General features: G+C 41.1%; 2 protein-coding genes across 2 annotated transcripts; both read right to left on the reverse strand.

Moving 5' to 3' along the window:
* Positions 1-145: 145 nt before the first annotated feature.
* Positions 146-7,221, reverse strand: srsf6a (serine and arginine rich splicing factor 6a). The gene is given in 7 exon segments (XM_030056275.1): positions 146-1,529; positions 1,532-1,905; positions 3,159-3,245; positions 3,361-3,563; positions 4,086-4,204; positions 5,968-6,128; positions 7,030-7,221. Coding segments are annotated over 7 exon segments (1,116 nt in total). The 5' UTR covers positions 7,137-7,221; the 3' UTR covers positions 146-1,464.
* Positions 7,222-8,224: 1,003 nt separating this feature from the next.
* Positions 8,225-16,269, reverse strand: eif2s2 (eukaryotic translation initiation factor 2, subunit 2 beta). Its single transcript, XM_030056280.1, has 9 exons — positions 16,095-16,269; positions 13,666-13,849; positions 12,891-12,991; positions 12,488-12,617; positions 12,271-12,371; positions 11,678-11,826; positions 11,347-11,403; positions 10,904-10,989; positions 8,225-9,999 (listed from the first exon to the last, which is right to left on the reverse strand). The coding sequence occupies exons 1-9, from the start codon at positions 16,107-16,109 to the stop codon at positions 9,824-9,826; spliced, it is 999 nt and encodes a 332-aa protein (XP_029912140.1). The 5' UTR covers positions 16,110-16,269; the 3' UTR covers positions 8,225-9,823.
* Between the last annotated feature and the right edge of the window lie 88 nt (positions 16,270-16,357).

Here is a 16,357-nt window from a genome sequence, read left to right on the forward strand (position 1 = left end):
ACCGCTCACTTTCCAGAAACGGCCAAGCCTTAATGAAAGACATTTATTATATAATTAGCAGGATATAGGTCAGGCTGATGCTGCAGTCAAGGTTTTGTAAGTGGCAATCCTGACATATGGAAGAAACACCGCATGACAAACCCAGTTTTCATTAAGAACCTTTATTAAACGTACAATAAAAAGAACATGTTGTATTTTAATCAAAGTAATTATCTCATTTGTATGGACAATTAACCAGAATCTGTCTGGAGACGGGATGCATTCAACAGATCAGATGCTGAAAAGTATTTTACAACCCCAAAAGGCAGGAACGCGTGTACCTTCCCAGTACTAATGCAACTGCTTTTTTTTTTTTTTTTTCATTATTATTATTACCTGCACAACCAAAACAAAACAGGGGCTTGACAAATCCCTTGAACTCAAATGACACAGTGGAAAGGATGGATGAGAATGAACAAAGACACTCAAACTGAAAAAAAAAAAAAAAAAAAAAAAAAACACAAACAAAAAAACAGCTTAATCAAGGATGCAATCAGAACATGAAATGAGGAAAAAGGGGCGCGAGGACAGCGGCAAGCTCCGATGCAAAATGAATTAAATTTCTATTCAAAATGTATAATCAAAAACAAAGCAATTATTTAAAAAAAAATATCCCATTTCACAGATCTTCTGCTCAAACGATGAGAACATGAGCTGCAAAAAATAAGCGAGAAAACAGGTATTCAATGCTCACACAAGCTCTATGTACAAGATTTTTTTTTTAAAAAAAGGGATCAATAATGATAATGTGTCTGACAGACATTCAAACATGAAAATCTCACCCTCCTCGTGTATTGCAGTATGCAGTTCTATATATGCTCTTGTATCCTAGTTAACGCATTTCAGAGTGCCATTAGAGTACTAAGATTGACTGAACCAATGAAAATGCATCTATCGGGACTGCAGTAACTGACAAATCAGAGGGGGACCCGTTCCCATGCTGCAGCCAAACGCTCTACTTTTGTCCCACAACCATGCACTTCTTCAGTAGGAAAAAAATAAAGTTGTACAAAATGACTGGAAAATGTCTTAGACTGCAGGCCCTCACAGTGACAGTCAAGCCACAGCATTATCCCACAATGTTTTTCCTCAAGATTATACAGATCTGGTAAAAAAATTAACTGAAAGAACGTTAAGTACATCACGAGTCCTCTGAAGGGTGGATCTGTTTCTGAGGACGGGCTCGTCAATGTCTCTGAGACGCTAACGAGCCGCTTCAAACTGAAACTCGTCTGCTGGCACGCAGCTCTGCCTAACACTGCTGGGGGTTTCCGTCTCTGACACGTAGGAGACTAGTGCACACTTGGAGGAGAAAAGTGGACGATTCGAGAAGCATAAGCCGGTATTACGACAACACTGCCCGTTATGTACAGCATAGGGGGTCAAGCAAAACATCACGAGGAGCGCCTCCCTTCCTCAGCTCCTCTAATCCTGAGAGGCTGATCTAGACCGAGAGCGAGACCGTGAGCGGGAGGCTGAGCGCTTCTCCTGGATTTGGATCGGCGATCCTCGCCCTGCGGTGACGGGGAGCGGGAGGCGGATTTGGCGGCGCGGTCCTCCTTCCCGTTCTCCACCGGGGAAGCTGAGCGGCTGCGGGACTTCTTCTCGCCTGACTTCTCCTTGGAACGGCTGCGGGAATCCCGTTCTGACTTCACCTTGGAGCGGCTCTTGGAGCGGGACTTGGATTTCCGCTCAGCAGAATGGGACCTGGATTTGCGTGATCGAGAACGAGATTTGCGGGTGTTGGATCGAGAACGAGATCTGCGGTTGCGAGAACGAGATTTGCTTCCTCTAGACTTGGAGCGAGACTTCCTTCCTGATCTGGAACGGGAACGGTTGCCTCTCTTGTTGCTTCGGGAACGAGACCTGTAAGGAATACAAGAAAATGTTTACGTCTCCTATTTTGTATAACCATGTCAAACACACACCTAAATTCACCGACATGGAAAATTAAATCAAAACACTTGACATTACAGTGTGGCCAAGTGCAATATCCAGATTTCAGGAATTGTGATTATTTGACAATTTGACGCTCAAATTGTTTTCTCCAGATGTAAGAAAACATATTTTGCTAGAAGCCAAGAGAAAATAAATCAAATAAATGCAGGATGACTAACATATTATTCAACCCTAGTCTCAATCTAAAATGACTCACAGCAAAGCTTTCCACTGACAGTAAAATGTTGGAACATGTACCTTTAGTATAACAAGATCAATTCTACATGGTGCTGTTTCCCATTTGTTTCTGTGAGCTACACTTACCAAAGGATTTATTATACAAATGTGAAAATATCAGTGAATGTGGTGAAACAAAGAATTTGGAGGAAATTATTTTTTCTCTAAAACAGTAAAATGCCACAAAAAAGTGACACAAAGCTAAAAAAAAATTCTCCAGGTGTTCATGTCATCATAATAAACAAAAAACTTAAACAAAGCTCATAACATCACATCCACTTACTTGGATTTTTCTATTCTCAATTTAGATTTTAATGTGCAAAATTAGAGTTGGGTAGTAATACACTATCCTGAGGTAAGTACAAAACAACAGTATTATCAGTATTAGAGCGGCATTCACCACTCAGACCAAAAATGCAGCTGCTGCCATCCTGCAACGTTTCAAATTTATAGCTTCATGTGATGACGGGGGAGCCAGCAAATCTACATAACCCTGTGAGCAAAAATTTTTTAATCGAGCAACCACCAGCGATCAGAGTCTACAATATGGTTCCTGCAGTAACACTAAGCGGCTATCTCCCTGTAAAATTATGGATTTAGACAACTGTTCACTTGACAGTGAGACAGGTAAACAGTTAAGTAATGTAATGTTTGAACAGAATCATATTTTTCATGGAATATGCAGACCTTTGCACTTATTACCCTACAGGCAGGGTAATAAGGGTGAAGTGCAGCCCCCTTGTGGACAGAGATGGTACATAGCAATGACTGTATGAATCCAGCATTTAAATTCTCCTTCAAAGCCCATAGAACATTATTTTAAACTGGCTGGTGATATCATACACCTCAGTGTAATTATACTGTAAACCCCAATATAATTTGAGGACATTCTAAAAAATTCTGGATACTGCCCAAAACTAGTGCAAATCAAATGAAAGAACAACCTGGAGTGGGATCTGGAGCGGCTTCTGGAGCTCCTGCTCCTGTGGCTCCTACGGCTCCTGCTGCGGGAACGGCGGCGGCTCCGTGACCTAAAAGGTGAAATATTTAAAAATTAAAATTGATTAATGAAAAGCTAATTTAAGAGGAGCAAAAAGGCTTTTGGAATCCAAATTGATCAAATAGAAAAGAACAGATTCTCCTCACCTGGAGCGGCTGCCAGAGTAGGATCTTCGTCGGCGAGGCCGGTCCTCCACCAGACGAATCTTTCTCCCATTGATGTCTGTACCGTCCAGCTTGTCGAGGGCCCTCTTCATGTCCGAGTGGGTCCGGAACTCAATCACTCCCTCATTGGTACGTTCCTTGTGGGCGTCCGCATAGGTGACCTCTCCCGCCTGGCGCATGAAGTCCTTGATGACAAAGAAAAAATATGCATTAGGAAAACACTGATATTCTCTAGTTTGACCAAATAAATAAACACTTGACTTGTTTAGATGAACAGGCCAAGTTGCAAAATGTTTGATATCCATGTTGCTCCTGAAACTAAATATTCATTCTGGGGGGGAAAAATGCTGCAGTGTCTTAATTTCAGGTTCAAGGTCACAAATAGATATGGGCAACTTTGTTAGAAGTGTTGGTTGATTCTAGGATTGTGAAAATTCTATATTAAAAAATATTCATCAAGGTATGGTTTTATAGCAGTGATGACAATTATATTACAGCAGTGACACGACCATGGTGGCATAAAACTGAGCTTGGAATTGTGGGGTTAATATGTAAATTGTGTTTAATTAAATGTTGCATGAATGTAAAATGGCTGCAAACACTATGCCTAAAGTCAGGCGTGGTGCATGAGAACTTTAAACCCTGCCCGCTGCTGCTGAGCGAATACTGAGCAAACACTGGTTTATGTTCCTTCTCCACATGTTTACCTTCAAGTCCTGCCAGCTGCAGCGACTGGACAAGTTCTCGACGACGAGTCGGTACTCCGTACGGACAGGAGGCCCGTACTTATCCCTGCCAGTGCGGCTCCGGCTGCTGTAGCCACTACCTTTAAAAACAACAGGGGGTTGAAAAAGTCAGAGAGAATCAAAATGGTTGACACTCACAGAAAATACGAGACAGTGACGTGCCAGATATGAGTCCATGTTGGTAAAAAAAAAATTTGTGTTTTACGACAAAGAGGTCCATCTGGTCCCACTTTCAAGTCAACACAAACCTTCAGATAAGTGATCTACAAGCCTCTGCTCAGGCGTAAAGTTTGAACTGTTCAGTGTTTTGAAGTTGTTCGCTGCTGCAAAGAACACCACTGCATCTGTTTCCAGCTATACAAAGCCTGTCTTACTCTGGTACAACACACTGAAGCTTTAGCTGCTTTAACAAATGGACAGTGATGTTCTTGCAAGACGTTTGAACCCTGAAAACAAATAAAAAGGAGGCATCCACATAGGTTTGCTGTCAAGGACAATGCTTGATTAAATTGAGTAAGAGCGACTGAAAGTAACACATACACCAATCTTTTTCTTTTGAGCCATTTGACCGGAAATTCAGTCCGAAATTTCTCTCTTTTCCAGTTTGCTCACTTACAACATTTCTTTTGAGTGTAAGTTCTTTACTAGAGCCGGTCCACTCATTTTTGCTGTCAACATAGAAACCAATGGCAATCCTCACCATCACCCCTGGTCTATTGGCAAAAGGCTGCTGTCATCATGGCTTCCGGTTAGGTCAGCCAAGGATCAAGGGGGGGCAAAGGTCACACACACATTGTAAGGTGAAAGCCAAGGCCAAACGGGACAGGCAGTCATCTTAGCCAGTCATCTTTAGCCTCAATGGACTCTCAGCCTCAGCCCGCAACTGGACTCTTTCAAATTGAAACATCAAGGACTTTTGTTAATGTTGAATATAATAAAAAATATATACCAAAGTTAAAGTAAAAACTTATACACATTTCACATGAATATGTTAGTCTATTCCTAAATGATTAGGCTAGGAACTATACTATGTTGGTGATGAAGCGTTTGCGATAACATACAATTGCTCCGAGGTGAAAAAACACATGGAAAAGGGGTAATGGAAATGCTTGCCTACCAAAAAAAAATATACATGACCTACCACTCTGTCAAATATTACCTAAGCCGGCTTTAGAGTTTAAGATGTTAAAAAAAATCTGCTCTCAAAATGTTACCTACAATCGACTCACTACAAGATGAGCAAAGAAAAATGTTGAACTAGATCCTCCACACAAAAGGGCATTTTAAATCAGTCAAGGTTTCAATAGCTATGTGGGAACTTGTCCATTTATTATCATTATTAGTATTATGTTATTCTTGAAGAATGCTTACTTTTCACTATTGCTGCACTTGAAATTTAAAATAAATGTGAGCCCATAATCATATTGTATATCGTATTGCTACTGGGATATTTGGCATAAATATCTAGGTTTGAAATTTTGTCCATATCGTGCAGCCCTACCTCTTAGTAGTGTTATGTAACATAATGGGCTGTAGACTGTAAATGACTGTAGTGCCACTGCTCATTATATAATCATCTTGCATAACTACTGGGACGACATGCAACCTGTACTATAGTTTGAAAAACCACCACATGGTGTTTAAAAATTGTGATCCAAAACTGTGTGGCTATTTAAAAAAAAAAAAAAAAAAAAAAAAAAAAAAAAGTATCTTGCACCTGTGAAATTAAGATTGGTGGTTAATGCTGTCATGAAAAATGATGAGTGTCTGTGTGCAGTCCACATCAACACCTCAACCCAAGGGGAAATGGGAGAGGGAATATCTTGTAATAGACTGCACTTACTGCGCCCACCACCCCCGTAACCCCCACCGTAGCCATCTCGGTCTCGTCGTGGCCCCCGGGCGTGCTCCACAATCACTCGCTCCCCACACAGCTCCTTCCCATTGAGCTCATAAACGGCATCGTCGGCATCCCGGTTATCCTCAAACTCCACAAAGCCATACCTAATGAGGGGGGAAAAAAGTTAACATTAATCCTCCTATTATATTTGGGGTCAATCTGACCCCATTCAGTGTCAACCATCACTGCATACAGGATTAACATCATTTTCTGGCTTCAAATTCCCTAGTTTTCTTAATTAAATGGGAACAACTAGGTAAGCATTAAAATTAAATGTGTTGTCACAGTCCTGTACACATTTTGTATGCACCAGTGTTTCTTTAGGGTCAGTGTGACTCCAGGCTTTTTTAGCTCTGAAACATAAGATATCAACATGTTACACACATTTGCTTTAGCTGTTAGTGCAGTGGTGTGAGAATCACTGATGTGAAATTTAAAAAACATTATTTCCACAAGAACTGTGATATATGGGGTGGTGTATGAGGGGCTATTTTAGGTGGTTAACAAGACCTACCCAATACCTGGCATAAACTTTGTAACAGTTTTAATTATGATTATTTTCATGATATTTAAATTACTGGAGTCAAACTGCCCCTAACTGATAGTAAATTTGGTAGGTAACACGAGGGTTAAAATAAAACGTGGCTTGTGTTCATTCACACCGAGCTGTAACTCTACAACTCGCCATGCCTGCGCCTTATCGCAACTCAGCACTTTCACAAACAAAGACGCCATATTGGCCATGCGTCGTTCACCACACGGACAAACGAGGGAAAAGTCGACGGAAAATGAGTTTTATCACCAAACTAATTACCGCTAATTTATCAAAACAGCTTAGGAATCGAAACTGAGTGGCGGGCACGGCCTAAACCAGCTAAAGGCCCAAACTTTGAGCTGCAGCATGAGGGCAGAGAAGCGTGCGAAGCTAGCAAACCGTCGCTGGCGTCGTTAGCATCGGCGGCTAAAGCTAACCCGCGTTGGCACAAACCTGCAGAGAACACTCACCCATTTTTCAAGTCGATCTCCATTAGTTTTCCATATCCGCTAAAAAAGCGTTGAATGTCTTTTTCGCGGACATGATAGCTCAAACGCCCAATGTAAACACGAGGCATGTTGTGTTTTTTTTTTTAGCTAACGTAGCGATGTGCCGCTCCGCTCCCTGCGACGACGCGCTCCTTTTGCTGCTGCGGCGCTCGTGAAGCCCTGGCTGTTCTTACCGAGCCAGCCAATCAGCAGGCGCCAAAGACTGGGTTATTTCCGCTAGGCTTTCAAAGTAAAGGCTCGGACTTTACTCACAGTACCTCGATATTTAATTGAACAAATGCACCTCGTTAATAATATAAACGCTTAATATGCCGTTGGAATTAACTTATAAATTTGTATAAAATTAATTATTTGTTGCATTAGAATCTGAAACATTTACTAACTATGTGCATGGCGAATTCCACATATTTATACTGCTACCTTACCTCACTGAATTAGTTTATTGTATGATATCCTATGTGATAGTGTATTTATTTTGTGTGTGCTTGTATTTTATTCTATCAGTTTCCACTCATATATTTACTTAAAGATTTTACATATATACACAAAGATGTATTTTATATCTGTCTGACAAATCCATGATAATCCCACCATCCACAGGGCTGCAGTGCTTACTGAATGGTTTGATGTGGATGAAAATGATATAAATCATATACTACGGGAGATTTTGGAGCGACATGTTAGACAGTGCTCTCCACTACCATCAAAACACAAAATGAGGGAATATTTGCTCTGTCCATCCCTTCAGTAGAGTTCCTGAGACGTGGAGGATCATATCAGGCACATTAATTCTGTTCTGGAGGCTCATGGGGGGCCAACGCCTTCCTAAGACCCTTTTTTTTCCCTTTAAACTGTAACCAGTCTATATGTAGTTCTGTTGTTATATATTTTACAACCAATTGAGCTTTGGCCTGGAGAAGAAATCAGCAACATGGCGCCCACATTACAATCTGACCATCCTCATGTTGTTAATGATACAATCTCAGGTTTTCATAGCAGCCAAATTAAACTGAAACCTTTATGTAAATATTGGAATTCAAAGGAACTGACTAACTGCAGATTCCCCTGATTTATCTCCGTAAAGAACAGATCACAGCAACATTTATGTAAATCAGCGTTAGCCTTGCCATCAGTCTGAATAAGCAGAGATCAGTGGTGGGAGAGAGAGAGTTGAAGATTTTATTTTTGTAAAAACCAGGTTTAAAATTACTCCAGTGAGATCTTGCTATCCACATGCTTCTCAGACAAGAGCAGAACCAAAACCATTTCTATGTGAGGAGTTTCATTCCAAAAGTTTCACATCCATATATTTTATTTATTTTTATTTTTGGGTAGAGGTCTAATAGAGCACTCAATCTGTAATTTTATCCTCTGAAGTCTTACTATTTGGTGACAACATGTTGTAAGATTGAAAATATCTTCAACAAAAACAAACAAGTTGTACTGTAATTTAACTGATCAAATTAATGTTCGCTCACACACTGGATGCAATCTCTTCATTTCCTGGCTTGCTTGTGGTGTTGGTTTCTTGGATCCCATGTGAAAACAAATGTGTCATGGGGGTCTGACCTGAGGTGCCTGCTCAGAATTAGCTTGTCGTGTAGGAGGGCAGAGTGACGAGTTAGAGCAAAGCACTTGGGTCTTGGCATTTGCGTGAGCGATCTCCCAGCTGGCGTTATCTTAAGAAACCAGATTCTCGTGACAAAACTAGCTTCAGAAAAGTCGATTTTTTTCACAGTTTCACATCGAATTAAATCTCCCCCAAGGTAGAATTTGTTGATCTAAACTGCAGAGGAAGAAGTCAAAGAAAAAAAAAAAAAAACAGATAACACAAATGCTCATCAATGCCATAGAAGCACTCAAACACTCTGTAGGATTTCTATTTCTTTCTCACGCGCTACATGTCCATTAAAGTCTTTAAAGTTTGAATAAGTGTTTTCATCCTGCTCAACCCCAAGTAGTTTAACTCTGTCACCTGGGATGCTTTGATAAAATGATAATCCAAAATAGGCCTGCATCAGAAGCCTGCCAGAGGCTAGTTACAGTGACGAACCTCTCTATCATGAACACTCTAGCCTGGTGACTCAGAGTTTTCCGTTTGATAAGCTAGGGAAGAGGACTTTCGTTTTCAGACACGTTTTTGCACTGGTATTCTTGTACTGTAGCGCACTGCAATACCAGAAACAGGCGCTCAACCTTCAGGTCAAGTAACAAAATGTTGAGCTTGAAACTAAAACACTGATAAAGAAAATGACTGAATCATAAGGCTAGAGTTATCAGAGCTACTAAACTGAAATTTAGGTCAACTTTGGGAACAGTGTTACATATTCAATGTGATATTCATATCCAAACTGATATGTGGGAAGCGTTCAATGGAACAAAAATTAGGGATTCTCTGGAAGGAACAAAGAATCAAAAATCACAGCAACTGAAGAAAAAAAAAATATCTAGAGATGAGGATGGGGGCGCGGTTGATCAGTCGGACGACATCAACAACAATGCATGTTAAGTACACATCATCTGCCTTACGGTGCCTGTAAAACCACATCTCTTCTGCAAAGCCTCTCAGCTGTAGAAACTCTCTCACTCCCTGCCTGGTCCGGCCTCAACGCAGCTCAACAACAGCCAAACCCACTCCCACAGTCCGATTCAGAGAGTCCAGTTAGCAAATCAGGGGGACGTCCCGCCCCAGCTCCGGCCCCGCTGGGGAATGAGGGCAGTGCCGGAGAGGAGGGGAGCCCGGGTTAGGTGGCGTTTAGTTGGCTTTGGCGCGGAGCTGTGCCCTCTTGCCCGTGACAGCCTGGAAGCCGGTCTTGATGCTGGCGACGGAGCAGCGGGAGTGGCACGTCTCGCACTGCAAGAAATACAGACGAGTGTCCTTCTGCAGGATGGTGTCTGGGGAGCGGCAGGTGTGACACGTCACGTATTCCTCTGCAGGGGTGAGAACAGAGTTAGTACTGCACGGCACAGAGAGAGAGAGAGAGAGGTGACGATGATGCTAAACCCACAAAGTGCAGGACTACTGTTTGACTGCACACACCAATCATTTTAAACCCAAACAGCAGTAACTGTTGAGTTTTGTAACTGAAAGAAAAGTACTTTGTTGTTCAAATTCTACCTAAACAAAGGTACTGGAAACACAGTAGTGGAAATGTAAATAATTAAGTCATACATGGGTCTAATTTCTGCTGATATAAAACCAAGATTCTGGTTCTAAACCTTTCAGACAGATGAAATGTAGTTAGGTCTACTGCTGTTTGCTTCTGAAGGGCAGAGCTGGTATTCACTATCTATTTGACTATTTTCATGATTCTGCGTTTCACCCTCTTGGACTTTTATTCTTGTCTGGTGGAAACACTACATTAGCATTTACACAATGGGACGCTAATCTCTGAAAACTGAAACCCATTTCTTTTCGGCTGGTTAGCAGCTCTTAAAGGCAGGGGGACATTCTCGAAACTCTGGCTTGTAAGCGTTTCTCTGCAGTTAAAGGTTTTGTGTATTGTAAAGACAATACTGACCAGCATCTCAATAGTGCTAGTTTATTTCCCTGGGTTTCATGACAATCATATATCTCTTTGTGGATCAGGGGAATCAGGGTACCTGTCTCGGTCCTGGACGTGTGACAAAGTCCTTTCATTGATGTGCTAATAAATTATATTATTCTTTCTCTGCATACAAGGACTGAGCGGGTATGACACTAAAAATATAAAAGTATTATTCAATAATGCTCAAAAGCAAAGCAATTATTCGAAAAGTGCATAAAAATTGCTTTCTGCTCCCTGTAAATGATAAATTGACGATGATGATGATCTGGTGTGTGACTCCTACTTACTGATATATCTTCTCAAGACGTTTTCTATCTGTTTCTGTTGAAATCTGCCCTTGATGACGAGCTGGTTATTTCCGTCTATGGAACCACTGTCAGAAAAATGAATGAATAAATGCAAATTAGAACAACACAATCATAATTCCACATAATTCTGCAGTAAACAAATTTATTTAAGGGCATGGTGAGTAAAGAGGTGTTTGTTTTTTTTTCTCTCTTCACTACCAACCCTGAGCCGTCTTGTTTTGCAGGCCATCACTGTAATTACGCACCTTGTTTCTGAGCAGAGCACTTAAAATGATGAGGATGCCGATAATGGGAAATAAATTAGTGCTCTGTGCTCAATTTCAGTTACACTGACAGACACTGATATTTATTCCATTAGTGTACATAAATAACAATTTGGCCTTACCCCTGGTTAAATGAGAATAAATACAACAGCGTCTCACCTTGTTCCCAGCTCAGCCAACAGGAAAGCCAGGAGATGTTTTGGCTGACGATGCAACCTGCAGCAAGACACAATGTAAGGATCCGGTTAAAGTTACAGTCCACTCAAATGTTTAGCAGAAGAGAAAGTCTGAATTAGCAGAACTGATGTCATAAAGAGAGGGCACTACATATGCTCTTCCTTTTCTATTTCTTGTAATTTCACGTAATCCTATACACAGAGCAACTGCAACTGACCCCCCATCAGGGATCAATAAAGTATTTCTGATTCTGATTTAAGTTTCTGCAGTGTGACTGGTCAGTTTATGTGAAGCAGGACGGCGGGAGGCTCACAGTTTACAGATGTCTGTGAAGTTGACGAAGGAGGTTTTCTTGGTTCCCACTCGGACCACCTGAGGAGGCTTCATGACGAACTTCCTCTTCTCTCCGGCCACCATGTCGGGGTTCTTCTCTCGCATGATGTTGAAGACTCGGTTCAGCAGCTGAGACACACAGGGGGCAGTCAGTCACACCAACTGTAGTTTACAGTCACCGTCTTTAGATATATTTTGCAGCCTAATAGCATTTAAAGAGTTTGATTTGCAAATGAAATAGTTTAATATAGAGCAAAAAGACTGTCCAAAAGTAACTCTAACAGTGTCTTTGGTTTACAGGGAATTTAAACAGGTAAGAACTGGAAATATTTTTCTCTTTGCAGCTTTGAACTAGGACTCCTGCTGTCTTACTTTACATGAAAATTATGGGGATGTATGATATTTGTCCAGCGGCTGAGGATGAAATAAAAAGAATGAATATGTGACAGAGAACATGGGTATGCATCAGCGTTTTTTCCAACACATATCCCCTACATTTACTGAATACAAGCAAAAAAAAGCTGCCCCTCTCCTTGTGTGTGTGTGTGTGTGTGTTAGTTACAGCTGTCCCACCTCATCATAGGTGTAGTCTCTTTCAGAGCCAGCCCAAGCCGGTCCTGTGGAGGAGCTGAATGAAATGCCGTCGTTGTTCTTCCCCTCATCGTCTTCTAAAGCTGAGAAAACATGTAACACAGGCGGGATTATAAAAGGACATTCCACGTAACTGTGCAATATCAGTGACTCTGGACAGAATACAATTACTAGGTGAGAGAAAGTTATTTGTTCTCACCGTCGTCTTTCTCCAGGACTTCTCCCTCCTCAAAGTCGACTTTCTTTGACTTCTTCTTCTTGGCAGGAAGCATGAGGTCCAGATCGTCCTCCTCCATCGCCTCCGTCTGCTCACCTTCAATTTTCAGCTCCTGGTTGAAACAACAGTGAGTCAGCACAGACACGATGAGCACCGAATGTGTGAGGAAGAGGGAGAGATGGACAAGCGGCAGCAGAGGTGGAACAGGAGGAACGAAAAGAAAAATGTGTGTGTGATAAAGATCAGAACAAGAAATTAAAGCCAAATACAGGCAGTTTTGAACCAGGATAGAAGAGATATAAAGTTTTCATATCTAAATGTTCAAGAAAAGTTTGATGCTCTTACTCTAACTCAAATTAGTTTGCTGGTTTAAACATGAACTGACCTTTATTCCCTCCTCAATGTCATTATCAAATACTTTCTTCGGTTTCTTCTTCTTTTTCTTCTGGTTGAAGAAGTTCAGGTCATCTAGATCATCAGACGGCTCTTTGGAAAGATAAACCAAATAAACACCACGCTCAGTTTACCTTGTTTAAACGGCTGATAAATTTAAATAACAAGTCTGGGATATGGAATTTTGAAAAAGGCTAGAAAAGTAAAGGAAATCTAGGGTGAGTAAATATCTGTAATAAATAAAACACAGTCAAGGGCTCCTTGCCAGTAAGCAGAGCTCCACTGTGAAGCGAGTGGAGCTTTGAGGAAAAAATACTCAAATCATTTACTGAAAAAAGTAACAGCAAAATGGAAAAATACTCCATTAAAAGTAAATGTTTTGAATTATGAGTTTTACTTAGGTAAAAGTATTAGCAGAAAAATGAATTGAAGTATTAGAAGTGGCCTAAAAGTAGTTATTGGGAAAAATGGTTCCTTTCAGAGTGTAAAATTACTATTGCAGTAGCCTGTATTTAATATTTTTATGTTAAAGGTCATAGTTTATGATGTTATTGCATGTGTGGTAAGAACTAAGGTTCTTAAATTAATGGTGGACACAGTACAATATTTCCTTGAGAAAAATATTGCAGTAAATTAAACGTTTCACAAGCTGAGGGCTGACACTTTCTCAAAACTGTACTAAAGCTCTGTACTCGAGTAAAAGTAGTTCAGAGGGTTTCTCTCTTAGCTGTGGCCTTTTTTCCTGGAGCAACACACTACATTCTCACCTTTCTTCCTCCCTTCATCCTCGTCGAGGTCCAGCTCCTTGTCGTCTCCCCCCTCTGGTTCCACCTCCTTGGTCTCCACCTCCTTGGCCTCCTCTCCTGCCAGCCCGTCTCCTCCGTCCTCATCGAGCATGAAGGGCTTCTTCTTCTTCTTTTTCTTCTTGGTCATGTTGGGGTCGAATATCATCTTCGGGACAGAAAGGGGGGATGAAAACAAACAGGAAAAATTGTGTCTTGGGTTATTACTGGGACTGGAAAAATATGTGGTTTGTTGTCAGTGTGAAACCATCACCAAATGTTGGTACAGTTTGGAAGTTGTCAGCAGGTATAATACAAACCTCACAGATCATAACAACCCGCCTTTCTGTTTTTGAAGATATTGGTATCATCTGAAATTAGATGACCTAAGGAAGCCGACCAAACGTCATGCCAGGTTGTCGGCAAGGGGGCTTAATATCACTCCAAAGTTAGGCTGCAAAAAAACGGGCACGGCCATGTTCAAAATGGGTCCCCTGACCTCTGACCTCGAGATCTCTCAATGAAAATGGGTTCTCTGGGCAGCCACGGCTCTCCCCTTTGCAGTCATGGCCACCTTATGCTAAGCCTGTGCAGTTTGGACCACAAACCCTGCATTTCTGTGCGGGCAGTACAAATGTGTTCTTCTGGACTGTTGTAAAATTGTGTATTTGTGCAGACTGGGGCCTAAACAGTTTTGGAGTCACATAAATTGGGTTTGACTGAAAAACAGACTCTTGTGGATTCAATCAACCCAATTTGGTTCATGTGTGATGATGTTAGCCCCCACCATCGCCATTTCATTGTAGTGAAACCATTTTTTTTTTTTTTAAACGTGATGTCACTGTATAAAATGACCCTTGGTGACCTTTAGGACAATAACTGTCTCGTGAAACTTTACAGACACAAACTAGAGGATAATTCAGAAAAACAAAAATTAAAAATAACTCATAATACCAAATCATAACACTTGTGGAATTGCAACACATATCAAACTGGCACCCAAGTATCATGACAGTATCCAATCGAGAAAGAAACATATCATCCTAGCCCTGCTGAACAATACAGTGGCTTTTCAAAAATCAACACAAACTGGTATGTACAACCCTGTTTAACTTTGAGCAGATGATACAGTGACAATACTGATGACCACACTGATAATCTACATTGTTGACACAGTATGGATGACTTTATGACTTCTATCCTACCCTGCAGCTCTTAATGATATTTATTTACTTTACTAATTTATAATATTGTTCATACTTATGTTTCTTAAAAGTTATTTGTATTGGCTGTGTAACTGAGACGGATTTAAACTAGGGCTGAACGATATATCTTTATCATATCATTATCAAGGGAAATCTCTCAAAAGGCAACAATATGGACGATATCAACTTCAATTTAGTCTAAGACAGTGACCGGCCTGTTCTGTTCAGTACAATGCTGTGTTAAATAACTACATTTGAAGAGTTCATTTGCAAAAACAGACATCTCCATTTCAATTTATTAAACCTTTTTGAACTTTTTTGAATTTTTTTTTAAATTTACTTTATATTTATTTCTATTTTTATATGTTTATTTAGTCTGGCATAATGTTTATTATCCTAAATCATGCTTTGTGTGTGTGTGTGTGTGTGTGTGTGTGTATATATATGCGTGTGTGTACTCCAAGCAGTATCAGTGAAAAAGGTGTATTCATTTTAAGAATGGCTTTTATCTGTTTTTGCAAATGAACTCTTCATTTCTACTTCAATTTGATATTATATAGCTGTTTACTGAAGAATTCTTAATTTTCACTGTTGCTACACTTACGAAATAAAAAACAGGTGTGAACCCACGGTCATATCGTGACATGTATCGTTTTGTTAACGAGATAAAAATCGAGGTAGGAAATTTGGTCCAAATCGTGCAGCAGTTAAAATTTCAACTATTTGATTCATTTGAGGTCGTCCTTTTGTCTTGGCTGTGCTCGGACAAATAAAGTGTGTATTTTGGCTGTTATCGTTAAATGTTTCTGTAAATTTAAACAGAAAACTGACCGTTACAGCCGCCGCACCATCAGGAAGCCCTGTTAGCTAGCCTGCTAACTGCTAGCTAACGTTAGCTCAGAGGTTTGACCGTTTAAAAAAACGGTGACAAGGCGAATCAAGGCGATATGTTTAGTGGGGATTTACTAAGTGATTGTTGGTGTAATGGTGGGTTTGTTGTGTTTGTCTGTGTCGTTATTGTGTCCAGATGGTTCGCTGTGAGCGAGGCAGCAGCCATGTGAGAGCCGCCGCCGCTGCAGGGAGGAGCGGAGCAGCCGAGGCCCCAAAGTCATCCTGCCCACCGACATGCCCGCAAATTCACCCGGATTCCCCCTCCAACAGCCGCCGGAGCGACAAACACAAGACGGCAGAAGAGACCCGACGTCTTACCTCGTCTCCTGACATGGCTGCGGGCTGAAAACCGGCTCAAATTTGGCAACTTTTTGTCACTCGATCAGTCGCCGCTGCGCCGAAAAATTTCTTGCATCAGCGTCGGATCCGCAGTGCGCAAGCGTGGCCGGGCCGACACGTGACGTCAGTGCCGCGCGACGCCGCAGTCACCTCGTGGCGTGTTCAAGACCCAACAGTGCTGCGAAAAGTGCAACTCATGATCCCGGTGTTGTGGCAGCGACTGACATAAATAACTTATTCCA

This window comes from Myripristis murdjan, chromosome 7 (genome assembly GCF_902150065.1).
Source record: "Myripristis murdjan chromosome 7, fMyrMur1.1, whole genome shotgun sequence".
NCBI lineage: Eukaryota > Metazoa > Chordata > Actinopteri > Holocentriformes > Holocentridae > Myripristis > Myripristis murdjan.